General features: G+C 38.7%; 1 protein-coding gene across 6 annotated transcripts in view; it reads left to right on the forward strand.

Moving 5' to 3' along the window:
- The window catches only part of Syne1 (spectrin repeat containing nuclear envelope protein 1), a 421,786-nt gene that overhangs the window by 222,283 nt on the left and 183,277 nt on the right, over positions 1-16,226 (forward strand). For 5 of the 6 annotated variants that reach the window (XM_076858120.2, XM_076858112.2, XM_076858113.2 and 2 more), the window contains 10 exons: positions 596-749; positions 3,269-3,412; positions 4,209-4,373; positions 7,689-8,006; positions 9,537-9,692; positions 9,851-10,021; positions 10,604-10,930; positions 12,170-12,322; positions 12,719-12,886; positions 14,583-14,759. In XM_076858120.2, coding sequence (XP_076714235.2) covers positions 596-749; positions 3,269-3,412; positions 4,209-4,373; positions 7,689-8,006; positions 9,537-9,692; positions 9,851-10,021; positions 10,604-10,930; positions 12,170-12,322; positions 12,719-12,886; positions 14,583-14,759 — 1,933 coding nt within the window. The remainder of the gene's footprint in view (positions 1-595; positions 750-3,268; positions 3,413-4,208; positions 4,374-7,688; positions 8,007-9,536; positions 9,693-9,850; positions 10,022-10,603; positions 10,931-12,169; positions 12,323-12,718; positions 12,887-14,582; positions 14,760-16,226) is intronic. The other variant, XM_076858116.2, reaches the window with a different exon arrangement.

Raw genomic sequence — 16,226 nt, forward strand, 5'->3', positions numbered from 1 at the left:
GAAGAACAGAGCACTGGGGGTCTGAGGATGAGGACAAGGCACTGACCACGGAGGCATTCAACTTGCAGCAGGAAAATCAGGCTCAGATGATGAATGGAATTCATAGGATGAAAGGAATTAGGTGAATAGCATACGTATGGACACAAAGAAGTACTTTTCTGCAAGAGAAATAATTGTTAGTATTTACTTGAAGGACTGTTACCCTATTTTCCCCTGGTGTTTTAATGACTTTTAAATCTCATGAAACATGGCTACTATGCTTTTTCTTCCTTCTTTCTTTCCTGCCTCGTGGGTTTGTGTACAGTTCGTTTGCCTCCTGCTCTGAATGTCTTACTGAACTTGATAGAGTTGAGTGTTGGTTCTCTTTGTGCCCAGAGTTTCAGCTCAACAAAAAGTCCTGCTCTTCCTGAGGGCATTTTCTCTGGGGAGCTAGACCTGCATTCGATGAGCCCAGGCGAGCTGCCCACTCGCCAGTCTGCCCCTATCCTGGGTCTCGGGATCCTCTACTGACTGGAGTGGATGGAAGAGGCACAGTGACAAAAGTCAGCTCCTAAGGACTCTCAGTAAGGATATTTTCCTTTCAAATCCTTTTCAGTCAGCTTGAAGGAGCTCTTTCTAAATGGACAAGCTATCAGGATGACGTCCGGCAGTTTTCCAGCTGGATGGACGGTGTGGAAGCCAGCCTCAATGAGTCCGAAAGGCAGTGTGCGGAGCTGCGGGAGAAGGTGACTGCGCTCGGCAAAGCCAAGGTTAGAGCTGGACTTCAGGTGCCAAGTATCTCTTATAGGCTTTTTTAGGATACCATAGTCAGATAAAAATGTTACCTGCATGCCAGGACTGCACACATAGAGAAATTATATTTTGGCCTTGTACTATCATTTCTAATGGCTTCTTAACTTGTCATTATTTTCTTAGTAAAAATTTCCTCTGCTAGGAAAATCATATACACCTATATTTGGGGACACACACCATTTAAAATTTAGCCACTTATAAGACCTTTTCATGTCCTCTACTGTTCACCACCAGGAAGTAAAATGCTTCTTTTTATCAGTCCTTTTGAATTACTACCTATGTGCACTTTTTGATAACATTTTCATATTAGTATAGGACTGCATGTGAAGATTTTTTAAAATAAATAATATTAAGGATATGATCTTTAAACTATTTCATTGATAAGTCAAACATAAACTTTGGGAAACCTTTTATTTGTGGCTACAGCCCTGCTCCAGGGCATGTTTGTTGGAATATCATGCCCTAAGCTGTCCTTATTACCTTCCGCACTGAAATTCTTCAGCTTTTATACTCTCAGTTTGATTCTTGTGGCTTGTTCCATATGAACATACTGACTCATTTTCCGGGGCTCCTCCTTCCTCCTCCTCATTCACATCACCACCAATCCTGCTGATCCATCCATTCTCCCGAACTCCAGTACACCCTAATTTCTCACCTTGCTTCCTGTCTCCATCTCCTGTTACCATAGTATCAAGGTGAACATCTCACCTCCCTTCCACTTGCCTCTAAGATAACATTAGTCTCCCCCAAGATATGTAAGGATTTTCATAATCTCCTCTGCCATCTTCCTCTCCTCTTCTCCTGCCCCCTCCTCTCTTACTGAATTTCATGCAAACCCTCCTTGAGGCCTCCTCACTTTGCCTCTGCACCTGACAGCCTCCACTGACCTTTCTGAATTAGTGCAGAAATTGTTTTGGCTGCAGTACCCCTAACCCAGCCCAGATTGTTCTATTCTCTCATAGCTCTTAGATCATATCTCTTTGTAAATTTTGTGTCCCTCTCCCTCGGTGATTAGAGGTGCTTAATTTTGTTTCCTCCTAAGCATTTGGCTCTTTTTCAGATGCCAAGCAAATGATGAGTGGAAGTCATTTGAACGACTAAATGTTCTTATGTAACCTATGCAAGTCCCTTAATATTCTAGGTCTCTTTATGCATCTGTAAATTAGTATAATCATAATTTTCTGCTTCATAATTATCTACATTTATTACCTATTAAAATAATTAATCAGCTAATTAATTAAATTATATATCTATTCAATCAGTATTTATTGAGAAGTTGCTGTAGGCAGGCATTGTGCTGCATTCTAGGTGAATAAAACAGGCAAAGCTGGGTTCTACTGGAAACATATACACCAAGCAATAAGTAAACAAATCCATAAATAACTAGTAAGCTAGTGCTATGGAATGTGAGAGGAAGTAATTTAGAAAGGGCTAATGTAGATTTTTTTGAGATCAAAGCACAGGGATGGTCTGAAACAGGAACATCTCTCTGAAACAGGAATGTTCACTAAGCCCTAAAAGACTTAGCCAAGAGAAAGTAGTCTGGGAGGCAGTTGGGGAAAGACAATTCTAGACAGATGAAGTAGAATGGGCACAGGCCCTGAAAGAAGCAAGGACCTGGTGCAATCAGTGATGCAGAGGAAGGCAGTGTATTGCTGGACCAGAGAGAAGCAGGCAAAGGTGCCACGGGGTGATCAGGTCCAACAGGAACCTGATCACGTGTAATTCCACGGTGGTGACCCTGAGGGTTTTCTACTCGGTCCTGCCACAGATGGGGAGATAACTGTCTTTTAAGCTGGGGAGTAACATGTTTTCTTTTTCAATCCTGAAACATTTTACCACAAAGGGATCTATGGGGAGTATGGGACAAAGGATGGGGCAAGAATTGGTGGCAGGAGCTCTGTCTAGGAGACAGCTGCAAAGTCACAGTGAGGGATGAGGGCGCCTGGGCTAGGGAGCTTACAGGAGATGTGGGGACAATATCATGATCTCCTGGTAGGTGGAACTAACAGGGCTGCATTATGGATAGAAGGATGGAGGGGCAGGAACAACTGAAGACCAGATTTCTGGATTGGCCTTCTGGGAGGAAGTGGTAGCGTTTACTATTTGAAAAAGAGGTTGAAGGGGAAGTGCGTTGTGCAGGAGCTGGGGCAGAATGGGGATGGGGCAGAACTGAGCAGCCCATGTATGGATAGATTAAGTTTGAGAAAGCCAGGTAGAAATGTAAAGTAGTCAATTGCAAAATAGCATCTTAAAGGAAGATCTGGAGCAGATATGAAATATACCCAAAGACAGATATGCTTATGTACATTCACATGTGTATCTGTATCATTTAGATGTGTAAAGTGATAGGTGGATGGGTGACTTGAGGTCACTTGTCAACTAAAATACTTAAAGTATTTTAGGTTTAGCAGTATCACTGATACAGTGGTACTTGGAGTAACTGTTTTATTTATTTATTTTAAATGTTCTCTAGTTCTTAAATGAAGAGGTATTGAGTCATAGCAGCCTGCTGGAAACCATTGAAGTCAAAGGCGCGGGCATGACAGAGCACTATGTCACCCAGTTAGAACTCCAGGATCTGCAGGAACGATACCAAACAATCAAAGAGAGAGCCAAGGTATGGCTGACCAGGCTCCTGGAGACCCACCCAAACTGGGGTGTTTGGAGCTGTGCTTATTTCAGGGCTCACGATGTTCAGTAATGACACCCTTGTAAGACCAGATAGAACAATAGAAACAAAATGGATTTTAAGATTTTTAAATGCATCTCTGGCAAAACCAAACTAAAACTTTCAAAATATTGTAAGCATTTTTGAAAATTGCTGAAGTAGAAATAATATTCACTAAAATTTTCTAGAAATGTACCAATTTGACAAAAATTTGTTGGAGCTTTATAATGAAAACTTATAAATGCTATAGTCTATCGAAAAATGAGAATTTTTTAAAGTAAGAAATAATCATAATATTTATTATTTTTCAAATAGACCACATGAAGAAAATTAAAACACTTTTTAAGAACATATCCTACCTTATTTGACAGAGTTTAGAAAAGTAAATCCAAAATGAGTCCAAATTCGCATCTAAGGCACAATAAAAAATGTTCAATTTTCATCATTAAAAAAAGTGAATTTTTATGAAAAGCAAAAATTCTGTGTAATGTTTCACAAAAAAAAATGAGATTCAGGGAGTTAATTCAACAAAATGATCTTAAAATCCATTTTAATTTCTGAAATATTTTTTTCTCTATTTTGCAAATAAAATTTAAAGTCTTATTCTTCTAGGAAAGCATTCATATTCTAATGATTTAAAAATTGTGCTTTTCTAAAATTCCGAAAGTGGATTCATAGGGCACTTTGAGACTATGCATCATAATGCATTGCTTTCTCTCTAAATTCTTCTAAATGTTAATTGCAGGAAGTGGTTACCAAATCTGAAAAACTGGTTCGTCTGCACCAAGAGTATCAGAGAGACCTACAGGCCTTTCAGGTGTGGCTGGGACAAGAACAAGAAAGGCTTGACCGATACTCAGTTCTAGAGGGTGATGCACACACCCATGAGACAACCTTGCGGGACCTTCAGGTAAAATCTATTTTATCCTAAAACAAAGATTCTTCCTTCTGAATGTGGAATTATTTTTTTTTGAGCAATAGAACCTTGAATTAATGTGACTTTGAGTCCTATAGAGAGCTGATGCATATTAACTACAGTCCTGGTAATGTTTGATCCAGAGCATTCTGGGAGTTTGGTAATAGATATGAGTTGATCATTTTGTGGGCAGTTTATACCAGCAGAACTGGTTGTTGGGCTATTCAGCCCACTACCAAGATGGCCCCTAACAGGAGTGGCCAGAGATCTAGAATATGGTAGTGACTGACACTCCTGCTTTGTGTGTCCCTGAAAGAGAGTCTTAGATGTGGGACATACACAGGAATTGATGAAATATGATGCTGCTCTGAGACAAACTGATAGAAATATCTTGGGCAATATGGTTTCAAGAAGAACCTCCCACATTGCTGAAGATATAGACCCAGGGTCAGAGTTCTAGAAGAAGAACTAGAAGAGCTAGAAAAATTATTGGCACTCAGGCCAATGATCTGCAATCTAGGGTGAGATGTCAGACATTGGGGAAAGGGGTAGTAACCTTTCTACTTACTCATTCCTTCCATTCATTGAATACCTAACAGAATGCAGATGCCTTACTAGTTTCTTCAGGAACTAATGATTGAGTTATTATATCTATATCTTCCTTTGAGGAATTTGCAATGTGGTAAGTAATCCAAACCCTTAGGGTAGACAGCTATAATAATGAGGTAAGGCTAACAATATACTAATGCAAGGGATATTATGGTGTCATCAAAGAGGGGGCCCTTAATCTTACCATGAGAGGTGGGGAGGAATCAGTGGTATGCCCCGAGAAGGGGTTCCCAGGAATACATGATAGAGATTTGGAGAAGAGTCAATGAGACCACTCCATGCCCCATCAGTAGTGTGTAGCAACCTCCTAATGAGCTGTCAGGCAGGATTAGAACTGGTTTCTAATAGGGAAAGATGTCCCTTCAACTTGGACAAGATGGAAAAGTAGGGGCTTTCATGGTTATCATGGGTATATAAAATTTTATTTCTGTTGGGTCTCAGTGTTATATGATGTCAAGAGAAAAAGTTTTGGATAGCAAGTTTGAGCTCTAATCCTTAGTTGGCCCTGCCTCATTATGTGACTTTAGGCCCAAGAGAACTCTGATAGTTTCAGCTACAAAGTCATTATGCAGGTTAAGTGAGAAGGGAAGGAATCTTTATTTAAATATCTGTTTTATTCACAAAATAAACAAATAGAAGTTAGAAGGGTGACAATTTTGTGTGCTTGCTCAAGGGTCTTATTCATCCTACCTTAAAAGAATAAGATGTCCTAATCCTCTAGGCTTAGCTGCTGTAATTTATTTGAGTACTGTTGACTGTTTTCTGTGAATAACCCTTCTCAGCACTTCACTCTGGACAGGCAAAGGAACTGGGCCAACAAGTTACCAGATGTTTCTCTTGTTTCTGGTCAGAAGAATACATTGCACTTCAGTCAGATTAATTACCCAAACCTAACTCCAACCTCTGGCTTCCCAGGCATTAATTCTTACACTGTCACATTTGGTTCACTACACATGTTCACAAGCATGGAGGACGCAGAGGCAGGAAGCAGTGGTGGAGCACTGTGATGCTCCAGGTGTGAACAGAACTCCTTCAGGATCCTGCTGTCCTCCTGCAGTGGTGCAGGGATCCGCCAGCAACATGGCCCATAAGCAGGAGTTACTACTTTATGTGAACCAAAGCCCTAATTTGAGTCATAGAGCATATATCTCCATCTAAGTATCAAACTGTTTTCTTGTCAGCATAAATACTTGAGATATTGGAAATATAAGAATTTGCCTTGGAGAATGATGATTTGTTGAATAGATTAAACTATCTTATCATATACAGGAAGGGTGTTATACTAGGAATATTTAATGAACCAGGGCAGTGATCAGTTCACTCCAACTCCTGGCTCTAAAGTCTGTGTTTTAAGTAGAGTGTTTCTAGAACCCCACCACCACCTTCCTTCTATGTGCTATCTGCGGTTGTAAAACTGGTGCACTGGCAAAGCGGTTGTAGTATAGACCAAAAGGCCCATAGAGCCTAAAATTCTTACTGTCAGGCCCTTTTTATAAAAAATCCACTGACCTTGAATTAGGAAAAAAGATTACAAAAAACTACCTTGGAAATAGTCTAAGAATTTTGGAACACAATTACTGTATTTGTGGTCATTTGGATGACAGTTTTACCATATAGATTGTTGTTCTGTTTCTGTGTACCTACACAGTCACATTACATCATTCTAGGAGTGACTTTATATCTGAAGAAAAATGCTCTATTAGTTGGAAACATTTGAGATTGCTATATTTTCTGTAAAAATGATCAGATATCAGCAAATTCAAATGGTTCTATGTAATAGTAAGTATTTCTTTCATAATACTATATGTTAATCAAAGACGTTGGTACCTTGAACATTCTTGGAGACATTTGACTTAATTCCTTTTATTGTAGATGATCATATCAAGAGATAATATGGATTAAATTTTTGTGTGACTAGAAATAAATATATTTAGTCTTGTTTTGCCAACATCTTTAAAGATACAAGATTTTTTTCTTTCTTAAAGGGTTTTGCTGTGCTACAAGTTCAGTATGAATCAAGTCTTCGAGCTTATGCTCTTTGATAATTTGGGGCTTATGCCTGAGCGAAGGAAATATTTGTATCTGGAACACCTGGCGGGCAGGTGTATTGAGTCAACCTCCCAGATTTGTGTGCCTCCAGACCCAACTTTTCTTGACCACAACATTCCCTAGGTTATAGCTCTGTCAAGGATCCCTCCTTAGCAAAAAGGGGACCCATTGTTCCTTTCTCAGCTGCAAGTATAACACTGAGCTCACTTAATGTCACAGTACCAGGCCTCAGGCACTCTAAGCTGATTATGAGCCATAATGAAAGTAGGTTATTCTTTTGAACAATAGTCCTTTAATCATGAGTGGTTTTGCCTGTAAACTGGAAAGTCAAATATAGTACAAATCATCATGCAGTTAGATAAATTCTCTCACATCCCATATTTCAAGTATTTATTCAGAAACTGGTGATTGGAAAAATTGGGGGAGGGGGTTTACATGTTGATAATTTTAATTATAAAAATTTCAGAATCTTTTTCCAAACTTGGGAAACAATATTCAGCGTTTGTTGCACACTTTTTATAGCATGGAATGAAATCATTTATTTCTGGCATGAGGTTCAAGCTTGTCCAGTTGGCTTGGGTGAGATGACACAGGTTGACCCCCACACAAACGTGAGATATGAGGAGTGACAGCCATACCTTTGGTCCTCAGGAACTGCAAGTGCACTGTGCAGAGGGACAGGCACTGCTCAATTCAGTGCTGCACACCAGAGAGGATGTGATCCCATCAGGCATCCCCCAGGCAGAGGACCGGGCGCTTGAGTCGCTCCGGCAGGACTGGCAGGCTTACCAGCACAGACTGTCTGAGACTCGGATGCAGTTCAACAACGTTGTGAACAAGCTGAGGCTGATGGAGCAGAAGTTCCAGCAAGTTGATGAATGGCTAAAAAAAATGGAGGAGAAAGTGAGTCTCAGGACCGGACGTCAGTCTAACCGAGCCACCAAGGAATTACAGTTACATCAGTTGAAGGTGGGACTCGTGGAAATGTCTCATACTTGTCAAACTTGCATATTTGGTTTCATTACAATATTTAGCAGCTGCTTGTCCAAGGCTTAGATGTCACAAAATTAATTCCTGCTTGCCTAGAAATTTAAAATAAATGGATCATTCTTCTTCCAGTAATTATTTTCTTCCAGTAATTATTTTGTAGATTAGTCTTTGGTAGAATATAGTTTAATGGAAATATTTTGTATTTTCTTCCCATGCATTTTTACTTTGTTTTGTAAAAATACATAAATGATAGCATGATAATCTTTTAAGTTTTTGGTTCTAATGTGAGATTGCTCTTATGTGGTATATTCATACTTTAAAATTAGTCTTATTCTAATTTTTATGCTACTTCCATGCTCACATCTAAAATAATGCATATACCATGGGATTTTTTTATGGTTCACCATTTTTATAACCAATGTAGATGCAACAGATGACATAAAACTTATATACCACTTCCCTTTTTAAAAAGTATTTTAACTAGTATGGAAATTCCTCAAAAGACTAGAAATGGAACCATCATATGACCCAGCTATCCTACTCCTTGGTATTTATCCTGAAGAACTAAAATCAGCACACTATAGTGAAACATGCATATCAGTGTTTATAGCAGCACAATTCAGAATAGCCAAGTTATGGAACCAGTCCAGGTGCTCATCAACAGATGAATGGATAAAGAAAATGTATTATGTATGCACAATGGATTTTTACTCACTTATAAGGAAAAATGAAATTATGGCATTGCCAGTAAATGAGTGGAGCCCGAGAAGATCATGCGAAGTGAAAGAAGCCCAACTTAGAAAGTCAGGGGTTGAGTACCTTTTCTCATATGCAGAAGCTAGAGAAAAACAAGGGGTAAAAAGGAGCTAGGAGATCCCATGAAAATAGAAGGGAGATCAGTAGAATAGAAAAAAGGGATAGAGGAAGAAGAGAGAAGGATGGTAAAAGGGAAAATCTGTGGGATAAAATTGGTCAAATTATGCTATGTACATATATGAATACTCCACAGTGAATTTCTCCTTTATGCAGACATATATAGCACCAATTTTTAAAAGCTACAAATTAATAGAAGGAAGACCAACAGAGTAGAGTAAGGGGAACATGGTGGGGAAAGGAAAGAGGAAGGTAAGAGGAAGCACTGGGAGTAAAATGGAGCAAATAATATTCCATACACATATGATTATGTCTAAATGAACCCCCGATATTACATATGACTAAAATGCAGTAATAAAAATGTCTTAAGAAGAGGGTAAAAAAGGTTTTTGAACTGAAGTATAATACATGCAGAAAAGTACCCAAACTCAGAAGCATGCATACGGTGTTTTTATCATCTTGTTGCAAGACAAATTTTTCACTAAGATTATATAAAACATGTTCTCAAAATTATATCTTGCAATATATTCTAAACACATGCTGAAATCATGCTTTATCAAGAAGATATTCATAGGTTTTGTCTTAGTCAACAAAGGCTGGGGGTGAGTCTCTCCCTCTGATTCTTTGTCATTTCAGAAGTGGCACGATGAAGTGGCGGGGCACAGAGATGAGGTGGAGGAAGTGGGTGCCAGAGCACAGGAGATCCTGGACGAGAGCCACGTGAACAGCAGGATGGGCTGCCAGGCCACACAGCTGACCTCCCGATACCAGGCCCTGCTCCTCCAAGTCCTGGTGAGTGCACTGTCGGCCACTCAACGAGGCGCCAGCCGGCCTCACAGCCCAGCTGGCCTTCCCCTCCTCAGCCTCCATCCAGTAAGATGCATGTCAATCCTCAGGGACCCTGGCCCAGGTCTTTCATGTGTGGCTCCAATTTCTCTTTTCTTTCCTAGGAACAAATAAACTTCCTGGAAGAAGAGATCCAGAGTTTGGAGGAATCAGAATTCTCTCTCAGTTCCTATTCTGATTGGTATGGCTCTACTCATAAAAACTTCAAGAATGTGGCGACTAAAATTGATAAAGTAGATAAAGGCATGATGGGGAAGAAATTGAAGACCTTGGAGGTAGGCACACATTCTTCAGGTTTGTCTCTGATTTACCTTCTTCCTGTCACCTGCTGCCCCATTCCCCTCTATAGATAGTGGAAATGTGTGTTCATCCTGAGCACACATTTAATGCATTTCACTCAAAACTCCAAGATTAAACACTCTTTAGACTAAAAGCTGGCTTTCAATTATTTGTGATGTGTCATATATCTAAATGACATATACACAGCTGCCCACAATGTCTTAAACTAAATTCCAGTTTGTCACTTGACTATTAAGAGAGAAAAACATCTATCTCAAATTTATGATTTGTTATGGCTTTTTGCCTTAACAAAGAGTTTTAACTCAGACCTCTATGGAGATTGCTGAGAATAAGGGCACCACAAGTTTTTTTTTAAGTCTTTGATTTATAAATAATAATAATAATAAAAAACTCTATTAAAGTAATGAAAAGAGAGTTTCTGATTCCTGACAGCTCAGACCTCAGAAATATATTTTAAGTGGATATAGAAGAACAAAAAATGGGACTTAAAAGCCTTTTCTTTAAGAGGAAAGAAACTAGACAACCTGTATCTGCTTTCTATTCACTGACTTTTCCAGGTTTTGTTAAAAGACATGGAGAAAGGCCACAGTTTGCTAAAATCAGCCAGAGAGAAAGGAGAGAGGGCTGCTAAGTATCTGGAGAACGGTGACGCAGAGACGTTAAGAAGAGAGATCCATGACCACGTGGAGCAATTGAAGGAACTGACCAGCACTGTTCGGAAAGAGCACATGACCCTGGAGAAAGGTCTTCACTTAGCAAAGGAATTCTCAGATAAATGTAAAGCCCTGGCCCGGTGGACCGCAGAATACCAGGAAGTCCTACGTGTTCCTCAGGAGCCCAAAATGGAACTATATGAGAAAAAAGCTCAGCTATCCAAATACAAGGTAGTGCCTGGCTGCCACTGGCAGATGTGGTGGAGGGCTTGTGGGTCCCCATGGGAGAGAGGTGATTCCAGGTGTGCATCTCCCCGATGGTGCTGATGGCCTCCCTGATGGCTCTGTTCCACTAGTGGCCAGTGATGTCATTGTAGTAAGTGAGTTTATTTAACTAAAAACCTTGCCTTGGAGCTATTTTTCCATTCAGGAATCTGATATCCAAAAGTTTGAACTATCAGTTTATTGATTGTGACAATCAATATATGGAGAATTATCTGGAGGATCCCTATACCTGATAGCGTGACCCAGGTATAGGGATCCTCCAGATAAATCTGCTGTCATCAGGACCCTGTACTTATAAATTTTACCTGTCCCCTATGAAGGCTGTCACTCATCCTTTGGTATTGAAGGTCTTGAAGCTGGCCTGTAAATTGAAAATGAGATATCATATCTGAAAAGAATAAGTTCTACCTAACCAACTGTAGCTAAATACCTTAGAAAATTTTGAAAAAAATATGTGATATGATATAGGTACAGACATTTCATTTGCTCAAATTTTTGAGCAATTGGCAAAGCTTGTCTGTAAATAGTTTGTGTTTTTGAAGGCCTGAATGAGTTAGTGATGGTCTATAAGAATTACAGAGTGTTAGCTTCCTGCCAAGCTTTGGAAGCTTATGCAAACATCTCCAACCAACATGTCTATTTCTATGGCGACCTCACCATCAAGCCTAGCGCTTCTCTTGGAAGATGCCACATAATTACCACAGCTCTTCCTCCTCCCCCATCCCCACACCAAATCCCTGAAATGTTTAAATGGCAATTTCAACCCGTCTCAGCATGGTCAAGGCTGGAATCCATTTCCCTAATGCCACATCTAAACTATGCTGGAACAGTCTTCATGACCTCAAAATCAAAAGATAGTAGGTCTCACTCCGTTTTATGTTTTGCTTTCTTTTGTGTTTTTTTCTTTCTCTGCTGAAAGGAATGAAGTAGGAAAAATAGAAAATACATTAAATTTAACCAAACTTAATTCTTTTCCATAATCTCTTCTCCACATTTGAAGGGCTGTCTGAGGTCCTGCTCTCCCTCTGTGTAGCCCTGTGTTAGCCCTGATGAGCCACACCCTCCTTGGTGATTTAGACTTCCTGATTTATAATGTGTACATCAGGTCTTTCTGAGAGGTGGGTCATGTCAAGTGTTCCGCAGGTATGTGAGCTGACTCTGGTTTTTCTTTCTTACTTGTTCAAGTCCCTACAGCAAATGGTGCTGTCCCATGAACCATCAGTCAACTCGGTGAGAGAGAAAGGTGAAGCTCTTCTGGAACTGGTACATGATGTCACTTTAAAGGACAAAATAGATAAACTTCAAGGTGATTACCAGGACCTCTGCAGCATGGGAAAGGTAAGGGGAGATCAGAGAGTCAGTAAGAATGTGTAATTGCCAAAATGTGATCCCTAGCGTCTCCTTCTCTGTTAGATAGCTTTAAGAACTAGCATGGGTAAGTATTTTTATCAGCTGCATTTAAATTGCATAATGTCTATTAATTTTTTCCATCCCTGGTAGCTTTCTTTTTACTCATTTATTTATTGTTTTGGAGCAGGGAATGAAACCCAGGGCTTTCAGGTGTTAAACATGCATTCCATCATTGAGCTACATCCCCAGCCCCACTCCTAGTCATTTTCTGATATAAGTAACTCTGCCAACCCTATGAATTGCCCTGGGGTTTTTTGAAATGCAAATTAGTTTTGAGTAGGTTTTCTCTTGAAAGTCATCTCTAATGGGCACCTGGTTTTACAGGAGCATGTACTCAGTCTGGAGGCGAAAGTCAAAGACCATGAAGACTACAACAGTGAGCTCCAAGAGGTAGAAAAGTGGCTGCTGCAGATGTCTGGCAGGTTGGTAGCACCTGACCTTCTGGAGACCAGCAGCCTGGAGATGATTACCCAGCAACTGGCCCACCACAAGGTACACCTGTTGTCTGAAGAGCTGACCACAGGGCACTTAACTGTCCTGTGTGTGTGTGTGTGTGTGTGTGTGTGTGTGTGTGTTTATGTATGCACACGTGCACACATGAACAAACAGGTATAGCACTGGATTATAATGACTGCACCTAAAGAATGAAGTCTGAGTCTGACTATTGAGGACAGTTGAACTGGATACTCGGGTGAATCAAGAAAAATTCAATCCTGGCATTCAACTTCTGAACAGATTGTTGAAAAGGCAGTGATGTTTCTAGCTTCTATCGTAATTGTTGGAATAGTCATAAGAGGTGATGCTCATGAAAGCATTTTGTGAACCACAAAGTACAACACTGAAGTGAGATGGTCTTATCTTCATTAATATGCATTTTGGTAATTACATGTACCCTATGGCATATGGTCACAATTTTATGGAATAAATTATTGGTGATCTTAATGGTGATCTGATTTAGCCATGATGTAGTCAATATCTGATGGTATGCTCTAGGAAAGCCAGTTAACCTCTCTGGGCTTTAGCATTCCTGTTAGAGGTAGAGGTTTTATTTAACAAATATGAATAGAAGAGTAGTTACTGTACATAATACATGCTGTTAGGCTCTGAAGAGGTCCAACCTTGTAGATGGTCTATCCTTTCAGCAGCCTTATGAATTAGTAGCTCTGTCCCAACTCGCTTCTTTTCAGTCAGGTGTGTGCAATCTACTGACCTAACACTATTGGAAAAAATGGCGGACCCAGCACTGCTGAGGAACCACTGGAGTTCCCCTTGGGCATATTGATGTATCAAACCAGGCAATACTGTGTTGGGGTGTGTCACTTGTCATTAGCATTTTGTAGCAATAAGGAAATTAAAATTGGATTTGAAAAAGTTGACTCACCATCCCCAAATGATCTGTGAGAACACTCACTAGAGAATATGTGGGAGTATGATGGTGTGAGGTAGAATCCAAGAGAATTTTGTCTGAAGCTAGGGATTCTGACAGTGACTGCTGTGTAACCTTAAGTGTGTCATATGGGGTCTCTGTGCATCAGTCTCCCCATCTGTGTAACAATGACAATACACAGTTACTGGGGCTTATAAATAATTCTGGGGCTATAAGAGGTGCTCAGTAAATTGCAAGTATAAGGGCTATTCTATTAATATAAATATTATTATATGTAAATTAGATACTATATAAATTTATTATTAAATATTAAAGATATTACATTATTAAATAAATTGCATTAAATAAGGGTTGAGGATGCAGCTCAGTGGTGGGGTACATGCCTAGCATATATGAGGTTCTTGGTTTAATCCCCAGTACCAAAAAATTTAGATTAAATAATAATTAGTTTGTTTTAGATAAAAATAACAAGAAGTATAATTGGTAGATTTGACAAATGGATGGCCATCCCATTATCTGTTAACAATACTGTGGAACAGATCTCTCTGGGACCACCCTTGAACACATTCTAGTCTTTAAATTACTTCTTCATTCCCTATGAAAGTATCCCTGCAGAAATACATGTGCTTTTTCTATAATTTGTTAATATGTAACCAAGATAAATTGCAAAACTCTTTCAAAAAGTTTATTACATGATGAAAGTAGTTACCTTAAACTTTCTTTTGATGAACAGGTTGTTTCAAACTAATACTAAAATTCTTTTTGAGTTTTATGTTTTTTGTTTTTTTTTGGTTTTTGCAGGCAATGATGGAAGAAATTGCTGGTTTCGAAGAACGTTTAGACAACCTTAAAATTAAAGGTGACACTTTGATCAGCCAATGTGCAGACCATCTGCAAGCAAAGCTGAAACAGAATGTGCGTGCTCACCTGCAGGGCACAAGGGATAGCTATTCAGCAATCTGCAGCACAGCCCAGAGGGTGAGCACCACAGAACGTTCTATGACAGTGACAAATAATGGAGAAGGGATGTGCAGCCTAGCGGTTTTCACAAATAGAATAGAAGCCCCAGTCCTTGGGAAAGTTTTGGTGTTGCCAGACAGGAAATTAGCAAACAGGTTTCATAATATCTGTGTGAAAATTTACATCATACATTTGATCAGTATTACTAAGTGGCGAATTTCAGACATTCAGTTTTATACAATCTCTTTATTACAATAATTATGAAAAACTTCTTAAAAGTTTTCTTGATTTTTTTTACTTGCATACATCAAAACTTTCTTCTAACTTGCAATTTATTCTGTAACACTAGAATAAATGTATTTCATAATTTTTGCAATCATTTTTTTGTGATTCTGTGCAGTCTGGGTTCTGCTCTAATACTCTAATATTCTTATGTATTAGTTTAGAAATTGACAAAGGGAGAATCAGTTTTGAGTTATACTTTTAATGGGCGTATTTTCACTAAAGCACAATCTTCAATGTTATAGAAATAAGTCTAAGATGGGTAAGAATTGTTCTTTTAATAAAAATTTAATATAATAAATAAATTACTTTCTATTATTTAAGCAATTTAAAATGATATGACAAAGATGTTTTTATAAGTTTTCTAAAGCCTTCCATATGCTTTTGCTACTGGGCTAGCCAGTAAAAACTAGTGAGACAGAATGATAGGGAAGATGATCTGTGTTTATCATGATAAAAAAAAAATGGTCCTAGTGATATTGACTTCTGAGACTTGAAGTAATTATTTTCAAAAAGTTAAGAGCAAAAGAGGGTAATTGCAAATGATGATACAGTAGGAAAAGGAGAGAGAAGAAAAAAGTCAGAGGATGGTATGTGGAAACTTTCTGATGAGTTCATTTACTCACTCATTCTGCAGGGACATTGAGCCCTGACTTTATAGCAGTGGTTTTCTTTTTTTCTTCTTTCTTTCTTTCTTTCTTTCTTTTTCTTTCTTTTTTTTTTTTTGCATTAGGGTTCCAACTTATGTTTTCAAAAAACACTAGTAAATGTTGGAAAGACAGACATAATTTTTTAAATGCAAAATGCTGATAAAACTATAAGAACATAGTCAGATCTGTACTCCATAATTGAAGTTTGCAAAATGATAGAGCACATAACACCTGTCCTTTTAATTTCTGTTTAGAATAAGAAGAAATAAGGGTACAACTCAGTGTCAGATGAAAATGATGGATTTAACTAATGACAGAGGAAAAATGGCAATCAGTTATTAGTTCCATTGTATCAAAAATGAAAGAAATTCCAGTCTAAGTTCATATTCTATTTTCCTTTTCTCTTTTAATAGAATAGTTTGCTCAGAAAACATCATAGATTTATTTCATCTTGATATCAAGGAGATACATAATTATTTCCCAATGTCTTTTTTGAATAAAGTGAAAACTGGTTAAATGGTTGTGAATTAATTAATTAGATGTGGTAGGAATG

This window comes from Callospermophilus lateralis, chromosome 6 (assembly GCF_048772815.1).
Source record: "Callospermophilus lateralis isolate mCalLat2 chromosome 6, mCalLat2.hap1, whole genome shotgun sequence".
NCBI lineage: Eukaryota > Metazoa > Chordata > Mammalia > Rodentia > Sciuridae > Callospermophilus > Callospermophilus lateralis.